General features: G+C 69.0%; 3 protein-coding genes across 3 annotated transcripts; 2 read left to right on the top strand and 1 right to left on the bottom strand.

The window, feature by feature from the left end:
* Nucleotides 1–1,744: 1,744 nt before the first annotated feature.
* HOOK2 (hook microtubule tethering protein 2) lies at nucleotides 1,745–7,482 on the bottom strand. The gene is made up of 21 exons (XM_082299444.1): nucleotides 7,354–7,482; nucleotides 6,656–6,741; nucleotides 6,485–6,557; nucleotides 6,049–6,099; nucleotides 5,755–5,887; nucleotides 5,598–5,665; nucleotides 5,239–5,301; nucleotides 5,054–5,140; nucleotides 4,575–4,723; nucleotides 4,356–4,496; nucleotides 3,937–4,138; nucleotides 3,747–3,857; nucleotides 3,581–3,668; nucleotides 3,251–3,320; nucleotides 3,092–3,160; nucleotides 2,933–2,990; nucleotides 2,764–2,795; nucleotides 2,620–2,684; nucleotides 2,243–2,391; nucleotides 2,077–2,148; nucleotides 1,745–1,901 (listed from the first exon to the last, which is right to left on the bottom strand). The coding sequence occupies exons 1-21, from the start codon at nucleotides 7,393–7,395 to the stop codon at nucleotides 1,761–1,763; spliced, it is 1,950 nt and encodes a 649-aa protein (XP_082155570.1). The 5' UTR covers nucleotides 7,396–7,482; the 3' UTR covers nucleotides 1,745–1,760.
* A 1,556-nt stretch (nucleotides 7,483–9,038) lies between these two features.
* On the top strand, nucleotides 9,039–10,475 carry JUNB (JunB proto-oncogene, AP-1 transcription factor subunit; the record flags this gene model as incomplete). The annotated part of the gene is made up of 1 exon (XM_082299319.1): nucleotides 9,039–10,475. One exon carries the CDS (start codon nucleotides 9,039–9,041, stop codon nucleotides 9,810–9,812), a length of 774 nt encoding a protein of 257 aa, XP_082155445.1. The 3' UTR covers nucleotides 9,813–10,475.
* A 756-nt stretch (nucleotides 10,476–11,231) lies between these two features.
* RNASEH2A (ribonuclease H2 subunit A) lies at nucleotides 11,232–14,003 on the top strand. The gene is made up of 8 exons (XM_082299426.1): nucleotides 11,232–11,364; nucleotides 11,889–11,960; nucleotides 12,215–12,341; nucleotides 12,555–12,642; nucleotides 12,970–13,107; nucleotides 13,341–13,428; nucleotides 13,509–13,632; nucleotides 13,815–14,003. Exons 1-8 carry the CDS (start codon nucleotides 11,238–11,240, stop codon nucleotides 13,945–13,947), a joined length of 897 nt encoding a protein of 298 aa, XP_082155552.1. The 5' UTR covers nucleotides 11,232–11,237; the 3' UTR covers nucleotides 13,948–14,003.
* Nucleotides 14,004–14,716: the final 713 nt, after the last annotated feature.

The raw sequence follows: 14,716 nt of genomic DNA, 5'->3' as shown, positions 1-14,716 counted from the left end.
AGGTTCAACTGAGGGGCAATTCCTCTTAAAAAATTTAAAATGAGGCAGGCCCCTCAATTTTAAGGATTTAAATTGAGGGAAACACCACGTTTTTCACCATTTTTAGGTTTTAATTTGGGGGGGAGGAGAGCCTCTTTACCCATCATTTTAGGGGTCTAAATATAGTGGGAAGCCCTTTTTAAGGGTTAAATTGAGGGGGGGAAAACCCCTTTTTCATCATTTTAAGGGTTTAACTAGAGGGGTTTCCTTAATTATGAGGGAAAAGGGCGGGAAAGGTGAGGGGGGGAAAAGGGCGGGAAAGGTGAGGGGGGAAAAGGGCGGGAAAGGTGAGGGGAGAAAAGGGCGGGAAAGGTGAGGGGAGAAAAAGGGCGGGAAACGTGAGGGGGGAAAAGAGCGGGAAACGTGAGGGGAGAAAAGGGCGGGAAACGTGAGGGGAGAAAAAGGGCGGGAAACGTGAGGGGAGAAAAAGGGCGGGAAACGTGAGGGGAGAAAAAGGGCGGGAAACGTGAGGGGAGAAAAAGGGCGGGAAACGTGAGGGGAGAAAAAGGGCGGGAAACGTGAGGGGGGAAAAGGGCGGGAAACGTGAGGGGAGAAAAAGGGCGGGAAACGTGAGGGGAGAAAAAGGGCGGGAAACGTGAGGGGGGAAAAGGGCGGGAAACGTGAGGGGAGAAAAAGGGCGGGAAACGTGAGGGGGGAAAAAGGGCGGGAAACGTGAGGGGAGAAAAAGGGCGGGAAACGTGAGGGGGGAAAAGGGCGGGAAACGTGAGGGGGGAAAAGGGCGGGAAACGTGAGGGGGGAAAAGGGTGGGAAACGTGAGGGGAGAAAAAGGGCGGGAAACGTGAGGGGGGAAAAGGGCGGGAAACGTGAGGGGAGAAAAAGGGCGGGAAACGTGAGGGGGGAAAAGGGCGGGAAACGTGAGGGGGGAAAAGGGTGGGAAACGTGAGGGGAGAAAAAGGGCGGGAAACGTGAGGGGGGAAAAGGGCGGGAAACGTGAGGGGAGAAAAGGGCGGGAAACGTGAGGGGAGAAAAAGGGCGGGAAACGTGAGGGGAGAAAAAGGGCGGGAAACGTGAGGGGAGAAAAAGGGCGGGAAACGTGAGGGGGGAAAAGGGCGGGAAACGTGAGGGGGGAAAAGGGCGGGAAACGTGAGGGGAGAAAAAGGGCGGGAAACGTGAGGGGAGAAAAAGGGCGGGAAACGTGAGGGGGGAAAAGGGCGGGAAACGTGAGGGGAGAAAAGAGCGGGAAACGTGAGGGGGGAAAAGGGCGGGAAACCTGAGGAGAAAAATGTGGAAACCTGAGTGAAAAAGGGCAGGAAACGTGAGGAAAAAGGGCAAAATTTAAGGTAATTTGTAGGGTGTTCACCCCCCACCACCTATGGTTTAAGACAGAGACCCCCAAAACACCCCCCACCCACAGCTCAGCCCCATACAAGCCCCCCATAACAAACCCGCATTGCTGAGTCCTGAGGCTTTATTGGAACATTTTATGGGGGTAACAAACACAAGATCCCCCTGAAATAGGCTACAAAAATAGAAGTGCTAAAAGCCCCCCCCAAAAGGGAGGGGGTCAAGGTCCAGGCCCCCCAAAACAAGGTGGGGAGCTCAGGCTCGTAGTGTCTGAAATGGGACCAGCCCAGAGTGAGGGGGACCCCCTTGGTCAGGGGGTGTTTGGGGGCTCCCCCAAAACTCCGGGGGTGTCTGGGGGCCCCCCCTCGAGTCTGATTTGGGGGTGGGGTGGGGGGGGGGGTTTTGAGGACGCGCCCTCAGCTGGAGGGAACCCGGCCGTGAGGGATCCGCGCTCGCCGGGCGATCGTGGCCAAGCGCTGCTGGGCCAGGAAGGACTGAGCCCCGCTGGGGAGGCCCCGCGGCGCCATCCCTCCCTCCTGCTGCTGCAGTGCCAGGCCCTGAGGGGACACAAGGGATTAACGGGGTCCTTCCCGAGACCCACAGAGAGGAACCAGGGGAAACCCTTCAAATGAAGGGACCCCCCCCCATTATAGCCCCCCAGGAACGCACACCCCCATAGATGCTCCCACCCACACGGACCCGTGCCCCACCGATGTCCCCGTGTCCCCTCACCATGTTGTACCAGGCGGTGACCAGCAGCCGCTCCTCGCGCTCCCGCTGCGCCCGGCTGCGCTCCCAGTCGCTCTGGGGGGATGTTTTGGGGGGGGGGCTCAGCTGGAGCTGGAGACCCCCCAGGACGCTCCCCCGCACCCCCCAGACCCTCGGATTCCCCCCTCACCTCCAGGTGCCGGATCAGCGCATCCTTCTCCTGCAGTTGGTTGCGGAGCAGCTGCAGGACGGGGGCCAAAGGGGGAGTCCCAGGTGGGTCCCCCGGGGGGACCGAGGGCTTTTGGGGGGGCGACCGCGTGGAACCTCTAAATCCTGATCCTGAAAGAGGAACAGGGAGCTAGGAAAGACCCTCAAACCGCCCCAAATCTTCCTGGGGAAACTGAGGCACAGCTCAGCTCCTGCTTGCTCCACTCCATCCAGACCTCAAACCCCAGGATCCCCCAACACCCCTGATCCTCAGGATACCCCCCCCAGACCCCCCCAAATTTTCCCCTCAGGACCCACCCCCCAAAATCCTGATACCCACTCAGGACCCCCTCCTCGTACCAGCCCTGGAGGACTCCAGCTCTTCCTCCTCCTCCTCCTCCTCCTCTCCCTCTGGCAACTCATCCCTGGAGGAGCAGGGGGTGGTCACAGGTTGGGGGTGTTGGGGGGGCTCCCCAAATCCCCTCCCCAGCCCCTAAAACTCACAGGTCCTCCGGGGTCTCCTCCAGCAGCAACAGCTGAGGGGGAAGCGAGAAAGAGCTGAAGCAGCTGCCTCCAACAAAATGTGGCCCCCCCAAGACCCCCACAACGACTTGGGGCCCCCCCTTGATGCTGAGAGACCCCCCCCAAAATCTCCCTGACTTCCCGCCCTCACCTCCTCCTGAGGCCTCCCCTGCGCTGTCCGAGGCTCGGCTGCCTCCGTGGCCTCCAGTCTGTGGGCGTGGGGGGCATTAGGGACTGGGGGGTTCAATGGGGGTTGGGGAGGGGGCTTAGGGGTGTTTTGAGGACCCCCTGACCCCCCCAGTCCCCCCACCTGTGCCGGAGCTGGTCCCGCTGCAGCCGCAGCCGTCGGTTCTCCCGTCGCAGCCGTGTCACCGTGTCCCTGGTGGGGGGACACCGGGGGGGGTCATGGGGGACCCCGGAAAGGTTGGGGGACCCCCCCTCAGGGGGTTGGACACCCCCCTGGACGCACCTGAGCTCCGCGGGAAGGATCTCAGCCGCCAAATTCCGGGGAGGGGCTGGGCCCCCCTCCAGCCCCGCGTCTGTGAGGGTTAAAAGGTGGATTATGAGGGGGGGGGGCAGGAGGTGACACCCCAAAATAGTGCCCTGAGGATCCCCCCTGCACACCCAAACCCCCCCCCGGACCCCCCCAAACCCTACGAATGCCCAGAGCGGGGATCCTCCGCTGTCTCCTACACGGGTCCTGCTCAGCCAGGCGCGCGTCCCCTCCCGCCCCGGCGTTCTGTCACTTCCTGACGGCACCTGGCACCTGCCGGGGCGGCTCTGTGGCCCCCGCGCTCACCTGCCTGGCCCAGGTAGCTCTGCTGCACCTGCACGCAGCGCAGCTCCTCGTTGGCCTCGCGCAGCGCGTCCCGCTCCTCCAGCAGCCGCTGCGCGGGGACACGGGCGGTCAGCGGTCACCGGGGTCCCCGGCCGCGTCCCCCGCCGCGGCCCCGAGCCTCGCCCACCTCCTTCTCCTGGCTCAGCGCCTCGAACCGCTCCTGCAGGTGCCGGAACTCCAGGTGCCACTTCTCGGCCCTCAGCGCCGCCTCGGCCTGCTGCCCGCTCAGCTCCTCCACCTGCGTGGGGACACCGCGGTGGCCCCCGGGCACGGCCACCGGTGGCCGCGTGCCCTTTCCCCACCGCCCGCCGCCTCACCTGCCTGCGGGCGGCCTCCAGCTGCGCACAGCCGGCCTGGGCGCGGCCCAGCTGCTGCTGCAGGTGCGCGGCGCGGCGCGTCTGGGCGGCGTGGCGCTCCTCCAGCGCCCGCACCCAGCGCCGCAGCTCCCCCGCCGCCGCCGCCCGGCCCCGGTACGTGGCCACCGCCGCCTCCAGCCGCCCCGCCCGCGCCGACGACGCCCTGGGCGACGGGGAACCGCAGCCACGGTGACACCCCGGGACAAGCAGAACCCCCAAACCTGCCCCGCTACAGCTGAGCCCTGCACGTGGAGCCTCCCGGGAGCGCCCCCGGCTCACCTGAGCAGGCCCTGGCTCACCTGAGCAGGCTCTAGCTCACCTGAGCAGGCCCTGGCTCACCTGAGCAGGCTCTGGCTCACCTGAGCAGGTCCCCAGCTCACCTGAGCAGGTCCATCTCGTCGCGCAGCGCCCGCGCCTCCCCGGCCAGCCCGCTGAGCTCCTGCGCCCGCAGCTGCAGCCCCCGCGCCTCCTGCTCCAGCCGCGAGCAGCGCGCCCGCAGCTCCTCCTTGCCGCTCTCCAGCCTGCGGCGGCACCGCCCCGGCCTCAGGTGAGCGCCACAGGGGAGGGGGCGTCGCTGGGGGGGGGGGGTGAGGCCTCACCTGTAGTTCTCCTCCTGCAGCTCCTCCACCTGCGTCTGCAGCCGCAGCAGCTTCTTGGCAGCGGCGCCGGCGGCGTCGGAGTCGAGCTGCTCCCGCAGCGCCCGGTTCTCCGCGGCCAGGTGTCCCTTCTCCTCCAGCAGCGTGGCCACCTGCAGCGCCCGGGCGTGTGGGGAGGGGCAGAAGTGGGCGGGATCCCCTGCCAGGCGCTCCCACCCCTCGCAGGAACCGCGAAAAAAATCCTTTTTCCTTAAGTTTTGCGTGTTCTTAAGCCGGCACGGGGAAGCTCAGGTGCGTGGGAGGCACCCAGGTGCCTGGGATGAGATGCAGGCGTGCGGGATCCCCTCCCAAGTGCTCCCACCCCTCACAAGACCCAGCAGAGAATCCACTCCCGCTCACCCTCAGGTGGAAACCTGGGGGGGGACACACACAAAATTTGGGGACCCCCCCCCGCCACCCCTCCAGGTGAGTCCAGGCCTCACCTGCTGCTCCAACTCGCGGCAGCGCTGCCCCGACCCCCCCCCGGCCTCCTCGGGGGGCTCCTGGCTCAGGAAGTAATAGCGGCGGGACTGGGAGAGGGCACAGGGGGGTCAGGGGGGGCTCAGAGACCCCCGAGACACCCCCAAACCCCCCCGAGACACCCCCAAATCTGCCCCCCCCCCCCCACCTGAGTGTCGAAGTTCCCATAGGTCTCAGCCGCCATCGGCTCCGACAGCTCCGGATCCAAGAGCTGCCACGAGAAAGGGAGAAATTGGGGTTCGGGGGGGGGCTCGGGGGGGCTTCAGGCCCCTCAATAACCCCAGAGCATCCCCAAAACACCCCCGAGACACCCCCCCAAACCCTGTGGTCACACTCAGGGTGTCCCAAATCCTCCCCCAATCCAACAGGATCCCCACAGGATACCCCAACCCAGCCTCGGGGATCCCATAGTGACCCCCCCAAAAACCCTTAGGGACCCCTTAACACCCGCCAGGACCCCCAAAACCACCCCCAAAATGCCCCCGGGGACCCCCAAAGTGCCCCCACCTCCTGGATCGCCGTCATCACCTCGTGCTGCACCGACTCCTCCAGCGTCATGATGCACTGGATGTGCTCTGGCGGGGGGTGATGTTTGGGGGGGGGGTCAGGGGGGTGTTTTGGGGGGGTCGTGGGCCCCTTTTCCCCCCCAGCCCTCTGCACCCACCTTCCCGCCGCTCGCAGCTCACGGCGCAGCCCAGCACCAGCCGCACCAGTTTGCCCAGTTGCTCGGGGTCGCCGTGCTGGGCCGCCAGCGCCACATCCGGCACGTGCTGCTCCGCCACAGCCTGGCCCAGCACCTGCGGAGGGGCGTGGGGGCCGGGGTCAAAGCCCCCCACCCTGAGGATCCCCCCCCCACCCACCCTTAGGGACTCCCCCAAACCACAGGGGAGCCCCCCCAACCTAAAACAGGGAGGTTCCCCAAGGCTGGGACCCGCCCCCCCCCGGGACCCCCACTCACATCCTGCCAGTACTCCAGGACGCTCTGCAGCACCTTGCGCAGGTTGTTCACCTGGGGAGGGGGGGGAAAGGTGGGACCCTCCCCCAGAAGCTCCAAATTCTGTCCCTCCCCCCATTTCTGTGGTCTTTGGGTACCCCAAAACGGTCTCTCCCCAAAGAGCCCCCCCCCAAAATTGGCCTCCTGAGCAGCCACCCCCCACACTGTCACCACAAAGATCAACCAATCCCCAAATAAGCCCCCCCAAATCAGTCCTCCCCAAAAGCTCCCCCCCTAAAATCCCCCCAAAACCAGGCCCCCAACATCCCTCCCCAAAAACAGCTCTCCCAAAAACTCCCTCCTTAAACTGCCCCTAAAACCAGCCCCCCCCAAAACAAGCCCCACACTCTGATCCCCCCCCAAAAAAAACCCTCCCCCCCAAAAGGAGCCCCCTCCCCACCTTGAGCCGAGCGCTGCCCTCGGCGTCCTCCCGGATCTGGCCCAGCCACGTCTCATCGAACCAGGAGGAATCGCTGAGGGGGGGTCCCCAAAATCAGCCCCGGCCTCTTGGGGGGGCTCCCCGAGGTGGGGGGGGCGGGGGGAGGCGCCCCCAACCCCAAAAATAACTCACATTTTGTGCAGGACGTGGGCGAGGGTCACCCCGCTGGCCAGGTCTGGGGGGGCCGCGCACGGTGAGGGGGGGTCAAAGGTTTGCAGCTGAAGGCGGGGAGTGAAAGGGGGGCGTCAGGGAAACCCCAAAACCCCCAAGAAACCCCCCCCGGGGGGGTCAGGGCACCTCAAAACCCCCAGACCCACTGGGGAGGGGGACAGAGGAGGGTATAGCCCTATAACCCCCCCTAAATTTGGGGGGGGCAAAGGGCGCTGGGAGAGGGACAAAGGGCGGGGAGGCGGACAAGGACTCGGACACGTCTCGGGTGGGGGTCAAAGGTCCCCGGGGGGGGGGGGTCAAGGGGACCTGGGGGGTTCAAAGGGGTTTTGGGGGGGGGTCACAAGAATTGAGAGGGGGTCAGAGAGTCCCCGGGGGGTCACAAGGACTCAGCAGGTCCCCGGGGGGGGCCACAAGCTGAGGAGGGGTCAAAGGTCCCGGGGGGAGTCACAGGGTCCCGGGGGAGGTCACGGTTGCCCCGGGGCCACCAAAGCTCCCAGAGGGTCCCGAAGCCGCAGAAAGCACCCGGAGGTCCCGGGGGGGGAGGGGGGATCCCGGTCCAAACCCGTGTGGATCCCCGAGCACGGGGGAAGGGTCCCGCTTGGACCTGGGGGTCCCGGGGAGTGGGTGGGGGTCCCGGGGGGAGTCCCGGCCCCCCTTACCCAGGTGAGCAGCGCCCCGCACGCGTCCCGCCCCGCCGCCATGTCCGGCCGGTCCTCCAGGGGCACCGAGCCGCGCCCAGAGCGGCCGCACCTGCGCCCCGCCCCCTGCCCGACACACCCGCCCCGCGGCCTCCGGGACACAGAGGCGCACCTAGAGCGGCCGCACCTGCCGGCCGCGCCCGCTTCCGGCCGCGCCCCTTCCGCCATCCTCCTGGGCCACAGAGTCGGGGGATAGAGCGGCCACACCTGCTCGCCGCGGCCCCTGGCGGACGCGCCCCGCGTAGCGCACAACCGGCACCTCCAGGGTCATAGAGTCGCGCCCAGAGCGGCCCCGGCCGCCGCTTCCCCGCCGCTCTCATGGCGCCCGGCGCGGCCCCGCCGGTGACTCACGGCCGCGTCCCGCCGCCCCCGCGGCCGCGCCCGGCGGGCCCCGCCGGGTCGGGGAGGGTCAAGCCGGGCCGTTCTCGCCGCGGGGCGGCGGCGGCGACGCCCGCGCTGCGTCAGCGCTGAACTCGACGGCCTCGCGAGGGGCGGTGGGGGGGGGGGATTTGGGGAGCGGAACCCCCCCCCAGTACTCCCAGTATGGTCCTGGAACCCCCCCGCTCATTCCCCCAGTATTCCCAGTATGGTCCTGGAACCCCCCCGCTCATTCCGCCCGTGCTCCCAGCATGGCCCTGGCGGCATCCCAGTGCTCCCAGTATAGAGCCAAGACTCGCCCACTGTGACCCCAAGACCCTCCCAGTGCTCCCAGTTTGGCCCTAAAACACCCTGGGCCCTCCCCCACATGTCCCGTGTGACCCCCCCGGACATCCGGGGCCCCCCCAGCCCGAAACCCCGGTGGCGGTTGGGGCCGTTGGGGGCCCCGAAAGTCACTTTTGAGGGGGGAAGGACACCCCGAGGCCTCCCCAGGAGCAGGACTGCCCCCCATTGTCCCCCCAAATCCCCCTCCGCCCCCCGTGACGGGGGCACGCCAATGTCGGGGCTCCCCCGCCCCAAACTTCACACCCATTTCACCTCCCCCCTTCTGCTCCTACAGCGGGGGGGACCAGGTGTGACCCCACCTCTGCCCCTGAGGGGCATCGCCGGACACCTGAGGGTCCCCCCCGGGGCGGGTCACGGTGGGGAGGGTCACATCCGCGGGCGTGACATGGGGAGGGAGTGGATGGCCGGCCCTGAGTCACAAGGAAGGAGAAGTCGGGAGGGAAAATCCAGCCCCAAAATCCCCTAAAATCCCCTAAAATCCGGGAGGGGGAGGAGGGGCCTGTCCCCCCGCCACACACGTCCCCACACGTGCACACGCGTGTGCGCCCAGCCGCGCCCTGACGGGCTGGGACACGCCGGGGACACGCCGGGGACACACCCGGGCACGGCCCCCACCACCCCCGCCCGGGGACTCCGGGGGTCCCAGGGGCTTTTGGGGGTCCCTCGAGTGACTCCCGTGGGCAGCAGGGGGAGCTCGGGGGGGGGACACGCGTGTGCGTGGCCTGGCACCTGTCCCCCAGCGCACACCTGGCTCCGCCTTGCTCGTCCCCCCCTCGCGCACCCGTGTCCCCTTTGTGCGCTCACCTGTCCCCCCCTGCACGCACCTGACCCCCTTTGCTCACCTGTCCCCCCCCCCCCTTTTCACACCTGCGCCCCCCAAATTCTCCCGAGGCCCCGCCCCTTTTTCCCGCGGGGGCGTGTCTATGCTGAAAAGGGGCGTGGCTTTACATGAGGGGGCGTGTCCGCCGCCCCCCGCAGCCAATGGCGCCGCGTTTCCGCCGCGCGCGGCTATAAAGGGGGCGGGCAGCGCGGGGCCGCGGGTTCGAGTCCCGCCGCTCCCGGTGCGGATGGAGCCGCCGTTCTACCGCCCCGCGCCCTTCCCCGGCGGCTTCTGTCGCCCCGAGCCCGACTACGGCACCTTACCGGGGCCTCTGCAGCCGGGCCCCCCCCAGGAGCCCTTCCGCGGGCTCAAACCGGCGCCGTGCCCCGACGGCTCCTTCTTCGGGAGCGGCGCCGCTACCGGCAGCTTCTTCTACCCCGGTCCCGGCGAGCGCGACGGTTTCACCGGTAGCTTCGCTCAAGCGCTGGACGAGCTGCACCAACCGGGGCCGCCCAACGTGGCGCTCCCGGAGCCGCCGGCGCTGACGACGACGACGGCGGCGGGGATGGGAGGACCCTTCCCGGGGGTCCCCGGAGCGGAGGCGGAAGCGGCGGAGCCGGGCCCGGATTCCCCGGAGCGGCTGCAGGCGGAGCGGCGGCGGCTGCGGAACCGGCTGGCGGCGAGCCGGTGCCGGCGGCGGAAGCTGGAGCGCATCGCCCGCTTGGAGCAGCGCGTCCGGGGGCTCCGCGCGCAGAACGCGGCGCTGGCGGCCACGGCGGCGGGGCTACGAGCCCAGGTGCGGCGGCTCCGCGGCTCCGTGCGGGACCACGCGGGCTCGGGCTGCCCGCTGCCCCCCGGTGCCGCGCTCGGCTTCTGAACCCACCCCTCCCCCGCCGTCAGCGGGCACGGACCGGGACCGACGGGGCTCCGGGGCAGCGCTGGCTCCTTCCGCGGACATTCCGGGGGGATCCCCCGCACCTGGCTGGACACGGAGGGGCGGGGACCCCCCTGGCCACGGACCGGGATGTACCGGTGGGGACGGCACGGACGGGGATGTCCCGCCGGGATGCTGCTGGATGAGGCCGCGGCTTCGAGGGGACCCCCGTGGACACGGACCCGCATCGGCTGCGGCTGCTGCTCAGCGAGGGGGAGGCCACACGAAAGACACCCCCCCCCTCCCAACGCGGATCTGGGGACCCCTAAAAGGAGCCACGAGGATGGGGGACCCCCGGAATGGGCCCCCCCCCCCCCCGTAACGGACCAGCCTGAAGGGACCGGCAGGACCAGAATCCCCCCCCCGATCGAGGATCCTCAGGACCTGCGGGAACGGGACCTGTGGGATGGATGGGGACCCCCAAACAGGGCCTGGAGCCCCCCCAGCTGGGCCTGGGGACCCCTCGGTTTTGAGGGGAGGGGTCGGGCCCCTCCAAATTGAGGATTCCGCCGGGAGGGGCTGAGTGCGCACCCCAAAGGGGGGTGTTTGGGGGGGGGCGTATCCCCCTCGTGACGTTTACAAGGCCCCCCCGGTGGGGAGCAGCTCCCGGAGACCCCCAAATCCCCGGGGGGGGGTGGGGGCGGGCGATTTGTTGTCGCTGCTTCGGTTTTTTTGTACATTTGTATTTAATTAATAATAATAATAATTGTGATAGCGGCTCTGGTCGTGCTGAATGGGGGCGGTGGGGGGGGGGAGGGGGGTCGTGTGTGTCCCCCCCCTCCCCCTCCCGTGGGAAGCCCCCCGCGTGCACCGGCGTCAACGGAAGTGGGCGGGGCCGGGGCTTTCCCCGCTGACGCAACCATGCCCATATATGGGCAGGCGGGAGAGGGCGGGGCCGTTCCGGGAACCCCCTCCCGCGCTGCCCGGCACCGCCCGCCCCGGGGCCGCGCTTCCCGGACGAAGTTGGGGGGGGACACACGAGGCTTCCGGGACACCCCCCCCCACCCCAGCACCACCACCCTTCCCGGGACCCCCCGCCCTATGCGGGGTTTCACACCCCCATGCCCGGACACCCCACCTCAAATCTTTCCCGGTGCTCCGCAGATCCCGGGACCCTCCCGGGACCCCCCTTTGCCCAGCACCGGGGAGCGGGGGGGGGTACCCAGCCCCGTTAAGCCCCGCCCTTTCCGTTAAACCACGCCCCCCTCCGTTAGACCCCCCCCACCCCCCGCGCTATAGCGGGACCCACCCGTGCTAAGCCCCGCCCCTTTAAACCACGCCCACGCGATGATTGGCGTTGCTTTAGGGCCACGCCCATCTAAGCCCCGCCCCGGAAGCCCCGCCCCTCCCGTTAGGCCCCGCCCCGTCATGGCGCTGTCCGCCCTGGAGCGGGACCCGGCGGGCGGGGGTCGCTTCTCCTCCGCCGTGCCCCCCCTGTGCCGCCGCCGGCCCTGCGCGCTCGGCGTGGACGAGGCGGGCCGGGGGCCGGTGCTCGGTGAGCCCGGGAGGGGGTCCCGGGGGGAACGGGAGCGGGGGGCGGGCCGGGGAACGGCTGCGCGTGGCGGGGAGGGGTCCCGGTGCACCGGGGATTGGGTGGGAAGGGTCCCGGTGCACCGAGGCTTGATTGGGAAGGGTCCTGGTGCACCGGGGATTGAATGGGAGGGCTCCCGGTGCGCCGAGGGTTGAGTGGAAGGGTCCCGGTGCACCGGGGATTGAATCGGAAGGGTCCTGGTGCACCGGGGATTGAATCGGAAGGGTCCCGGTGCACCGGGGATTGAATCGGAAGGGTCCTGGTGCACCGGGGATTGAATGGGAGGGGTCCCGGTGCGCCGGGGATTGAATGGGAGGGGTCCCGGTGCGCCGGGGATTGAATGGGAGGGGTCCCGGTGCGCCGGGGATTGAATGGGAGGGGTCCCGGTGCACCGGGGATTGAGTGGAAGGGGTCCCGGTGCACCGGGGATTGAGTGGAAGGGGTCCCGGTGCACCGGGGGTCGCTTCTCACCCCCCCGTGCCCCCCAGGGCCGATGGTTTACGCGATCTGCTACTGCCCCGTGGAGAAACTGGAGGAGCTGGAGGCGCTGGGGGTGGCAGGTGCGGGGTCCCGGGGGTCCCGGGAGGGTCTCGGGGGTCCCGAGGAGGGGCCGAAGACCCCCGGGGGTCCGGGGGGTGGGGGCTGGAGCGGTGGCGGGCCGGGGGGTCCTGGGGGTGGCGAGCACGGGGGGGGTCGCAGGAAGAGGGAATCGGGAGTTTTGGGGGAATTTTGGAGGTCCCGGGGGTGCGTTTGGGGTACGGGAGGGTCCCGGGGGGTCTCGGGGGGGTCTCTCACCCCCCGGGCCCCCCCCCAGACTCGAAGACGCTGTCGGAGGCAGAGCGGGAGCGGCGCTTCGGGCTCCTGGAGGCTGCGGGGGGCTCGGTGGGGTGGGCGCTGCAGGTGTTGCCCCCCGACCACATCTCGGCCTCCATGCAGCAGCGGTGAGACCCCCGCACCCCCCCCGGAGCCCCCCCAAAACCCCCCGCTTCCCCTGGGACCCCCTCCGAGCACCTTTGGGTGCCCCCGACCCTCCCGTGCTGGGTCCTGCCCGCTCCATCTCCCACCCCCCCCCAGGTTTCGGGGTGCTGGGGGGGGGGTGGGAGGTGGGGTGGGGGCTTCTAATTTGGGGGTGACGCCCCCCGCCCTCCCCCCAGAGCCAAATACAACCTGAACGAGCTGTCCCACGACACGGCCACCGAGCTGATCCAGTTCGCGCTCGATTCGGGGGTGCAGGTGGCCGAGGTGGGTTTTGGGGGGGGCTGGGGGGGTGGTCGTCCCCTCTGTGCCTCAGTTTCCCTCACGGGGCTGAGCGGTTGTGGGGTGGGGAGGGGGATCTGTGTTGTTTTGGGATGAATTTGGGGTGTCTCGGGGGTGATTTTGGGGGCGTTGGGGAAGGGGATCCAGGTGAATTTTAGGGGGGGCGGTTTTTAGGGAGGGAGGTCAGGGGGGTTGAGGAGCTTTTTTAGGGGATTTCGGGGCGTCGGGAAGGGGAGTCAAGATGGATCGGGGTTTTGGGGGGGTGATTTGGGGAACCGGGGGTGATTTGGGGGGGTCCGGGGCTCCCCCCAGGTGTTCGTGGACACGGTGGGGCCGGCGGACAAGTACGAGGCCAAGCTACGGCAGCGCTTCCCGGGGCTGGGGGTCACCGTGCGCCCCAAGGCCGACGCCCTGTTCCCGGTGGTCAGCGCCGCCAGCATCTGCGCCAAGGTGGGCACTGACCCCTCCCAGACCCCCCCAGACCCCCCCCAGAACTGACCCCCAAAGCACCAACACCCCCCAACCCTCCCCCCCTTCCCAGTGCCCTCCACATCTCCTCCCGGACCACCGAGGTTTGGGAGGGGGAGGCCGGACCCTCCACCCCCTCTAAGCCCCCCCAAGCCCCTCTGTGCCCCCCAAGTCCCCTCAGAGCCCCCCCAAACCCCCTGTGCTCCTCCCCCCAGGTCGCCCGGGACCGGGCCGTGCTCCACTGGAACTTCGTGGAGGATTTGGGGGACCCTGACCGCGATTACGGCTCCGGGTACCCCAACGGTAGGAGCTGGGGTGGGATGGGGGGGGCTGGGTTCCGATTTTGGGGTGCCCCTGACGCTCCCCCCTCCCTCCCCTTGCAGACCCCAAGACCAAGGAGTGGCTGAGGAGGAACCTGGAGCCGGTTTTTGGGTTCCCCCAGCTCGTGAGGTTCAGCTGGGGGACGGCGCAGGCGCTGCTGCAGCGCGACGGGGTCCCGGTGCAGTGGTACGGGGGGGTCCGGGGGGGTTCTACAGGATGAGGAGGGGTCCTGGGGGTGGGGGGCAAAGGGGGGTGGTCCCTGTGGAACTAATGGGGGGCCTGTGTGCAATGGGGGGGTCCTGTCAGTGCAATGGGGAGGGGGTCTTTCCCCCTCCCCCTGAACTCCTGTGCCCCTGTTGCCCCCCCAGGGCTGATGAAGACCCCACAGACGACCCCACGGCCCCCCCCTCGGTGCTCTCCTACTTCGCCCGGAGCCCCCCCCGGCGCCTCCCCCACCGCTTCTTCCAGGAGCGCAGCCTGCGGCCCCTGGCCGAGCTGTGACCCCCCCGAAACGGGGACCCCAAAACCAGCTGGTTGTTTTATAATAAAGAGTTTTAAAAACACCTGAAATCGCCTTTTTTTTTTCATGGGGGGGGGGGGGGCGGTCAGTAATATTTGGGCTGGGGGGGGATACGGACCTCCTTGAGCTGAAGTATTTTGGGGGGGTTGAGCCCTCCCCGATCGCGTCCCTCCCACCCATGGGGGGAAGGGAACCCAGGTGCCCCCCCCGCCCCTCCCGGTTAATCAGCCCTGGCCAAACGCCTGGAAAGCGCCGTGTCCTCAATCCCGGGGGATTAGGGGTCTAATCTGGGGTGGGGGGTCACACCGGGGCGGGGGGGGGGGGGGTGTCCCTAAGCACCCCAATGCCCCCCACCCCCACCCCCCGCATCCCCATTTGAGGCGCGTTTTTTGGGGGGATTTCGGCGCTGCAATGGGGCGGGGGGGGTTCGTGGCGCGGGGGGGGGGGGGTGCAGACCCCTCCTCGCCTCCGTTCAGCACCGCGGACAGCGGGGATGGGGGGGGGGGGGCACCGGGAACCGGGTGGAGCCGCCCCGCCGCGGGGGGGCGCCCTCGGCGCGGCGGGGCCGGGGCGGGGCCGGGGCGGGGCCGGGGCGGGGCCGGGGCGGGGCCGGGGCGGGGCCGGGGCGGGGCGTCCCGGGGGTCCCGGGCGATGGCGGAGGGCGGCTGAAGGTGGGGGGGGGCTGCGGGTACCGGGGGCTGCGGGGGGGAGGGGGGGGGAAGCGAGGCCGGGACCCCCCCGCACCGGCAC

This window comes from Coloeus monedula, assembly GCF_965178545.1.
Source record: "Coloeus monedula genome assembly, chromosome: 31".
In the NCBI taxonomy this organism is placed as follows: domain Eukaryota; kingdom Metazoa; phylum Chordata; class Aves; order Passeriformes; family Corvidae; genus Coloeus; species Coloeus monedula.
The sequence above is the reverse complement of the archived record's forward strand: the minus strand, read 5'-3'. Positions and strand labels throughout refer to the sequence as shown.

What these genes read in the sequence shown, in the direction of transcription:
- HOOK2 (XM_082299444.1), bottom strand. Translation starts at nt 7,395, where the DNA reads ATGGCGGCGGGGCGGGACGCGTGCGGGGCGCTGCTCACCTGG. An exon ending in GCCCACGTCCTGCACAAAAT is followed by an intron (nt 6,558 to 6,655) that starts GTGAGTTATTTT and finishes ACCCCCCCTCAG; the next exon opens with CGATTCCTCCTGGTTCGATG. An exon ending in CTGCAGGAGGAGAACTACAG is followed by an intron (nt 4,497 to 4,574) that starts GTGAGGCCTCAC and finishes GTGCCGCCGCAG; the next exon opens with GCTGGAGAGCGGCAAGGAGG.
- RNASEH2A (XM_082299426.1), top strand. Translation starts at nt 11,238, where the DNA reads ATGGCGCTGTCCGCCCTGGAGCGGGACCCGGCGGGCGGGGGTCGCTTC. An exon ending in CCGCCAGCATCTGCGCCAAG is followed by an intron (nt 13,108 to 13,340) that starts GTGGGCACTGAC and finishes TCCTCCCCCCAG; the next exon opens with GTCGCCCGGGACCGGGCCGT. An exon ending in CGGCTCCGGGTACCCCAACG is followed by an intron (nt 13,429 to 13,508) that starts GTAGGAGCTGGG and finishes CTCCCCTTGCAG; the next exon opens with ACCCCAAGACCAAGGAGTGG.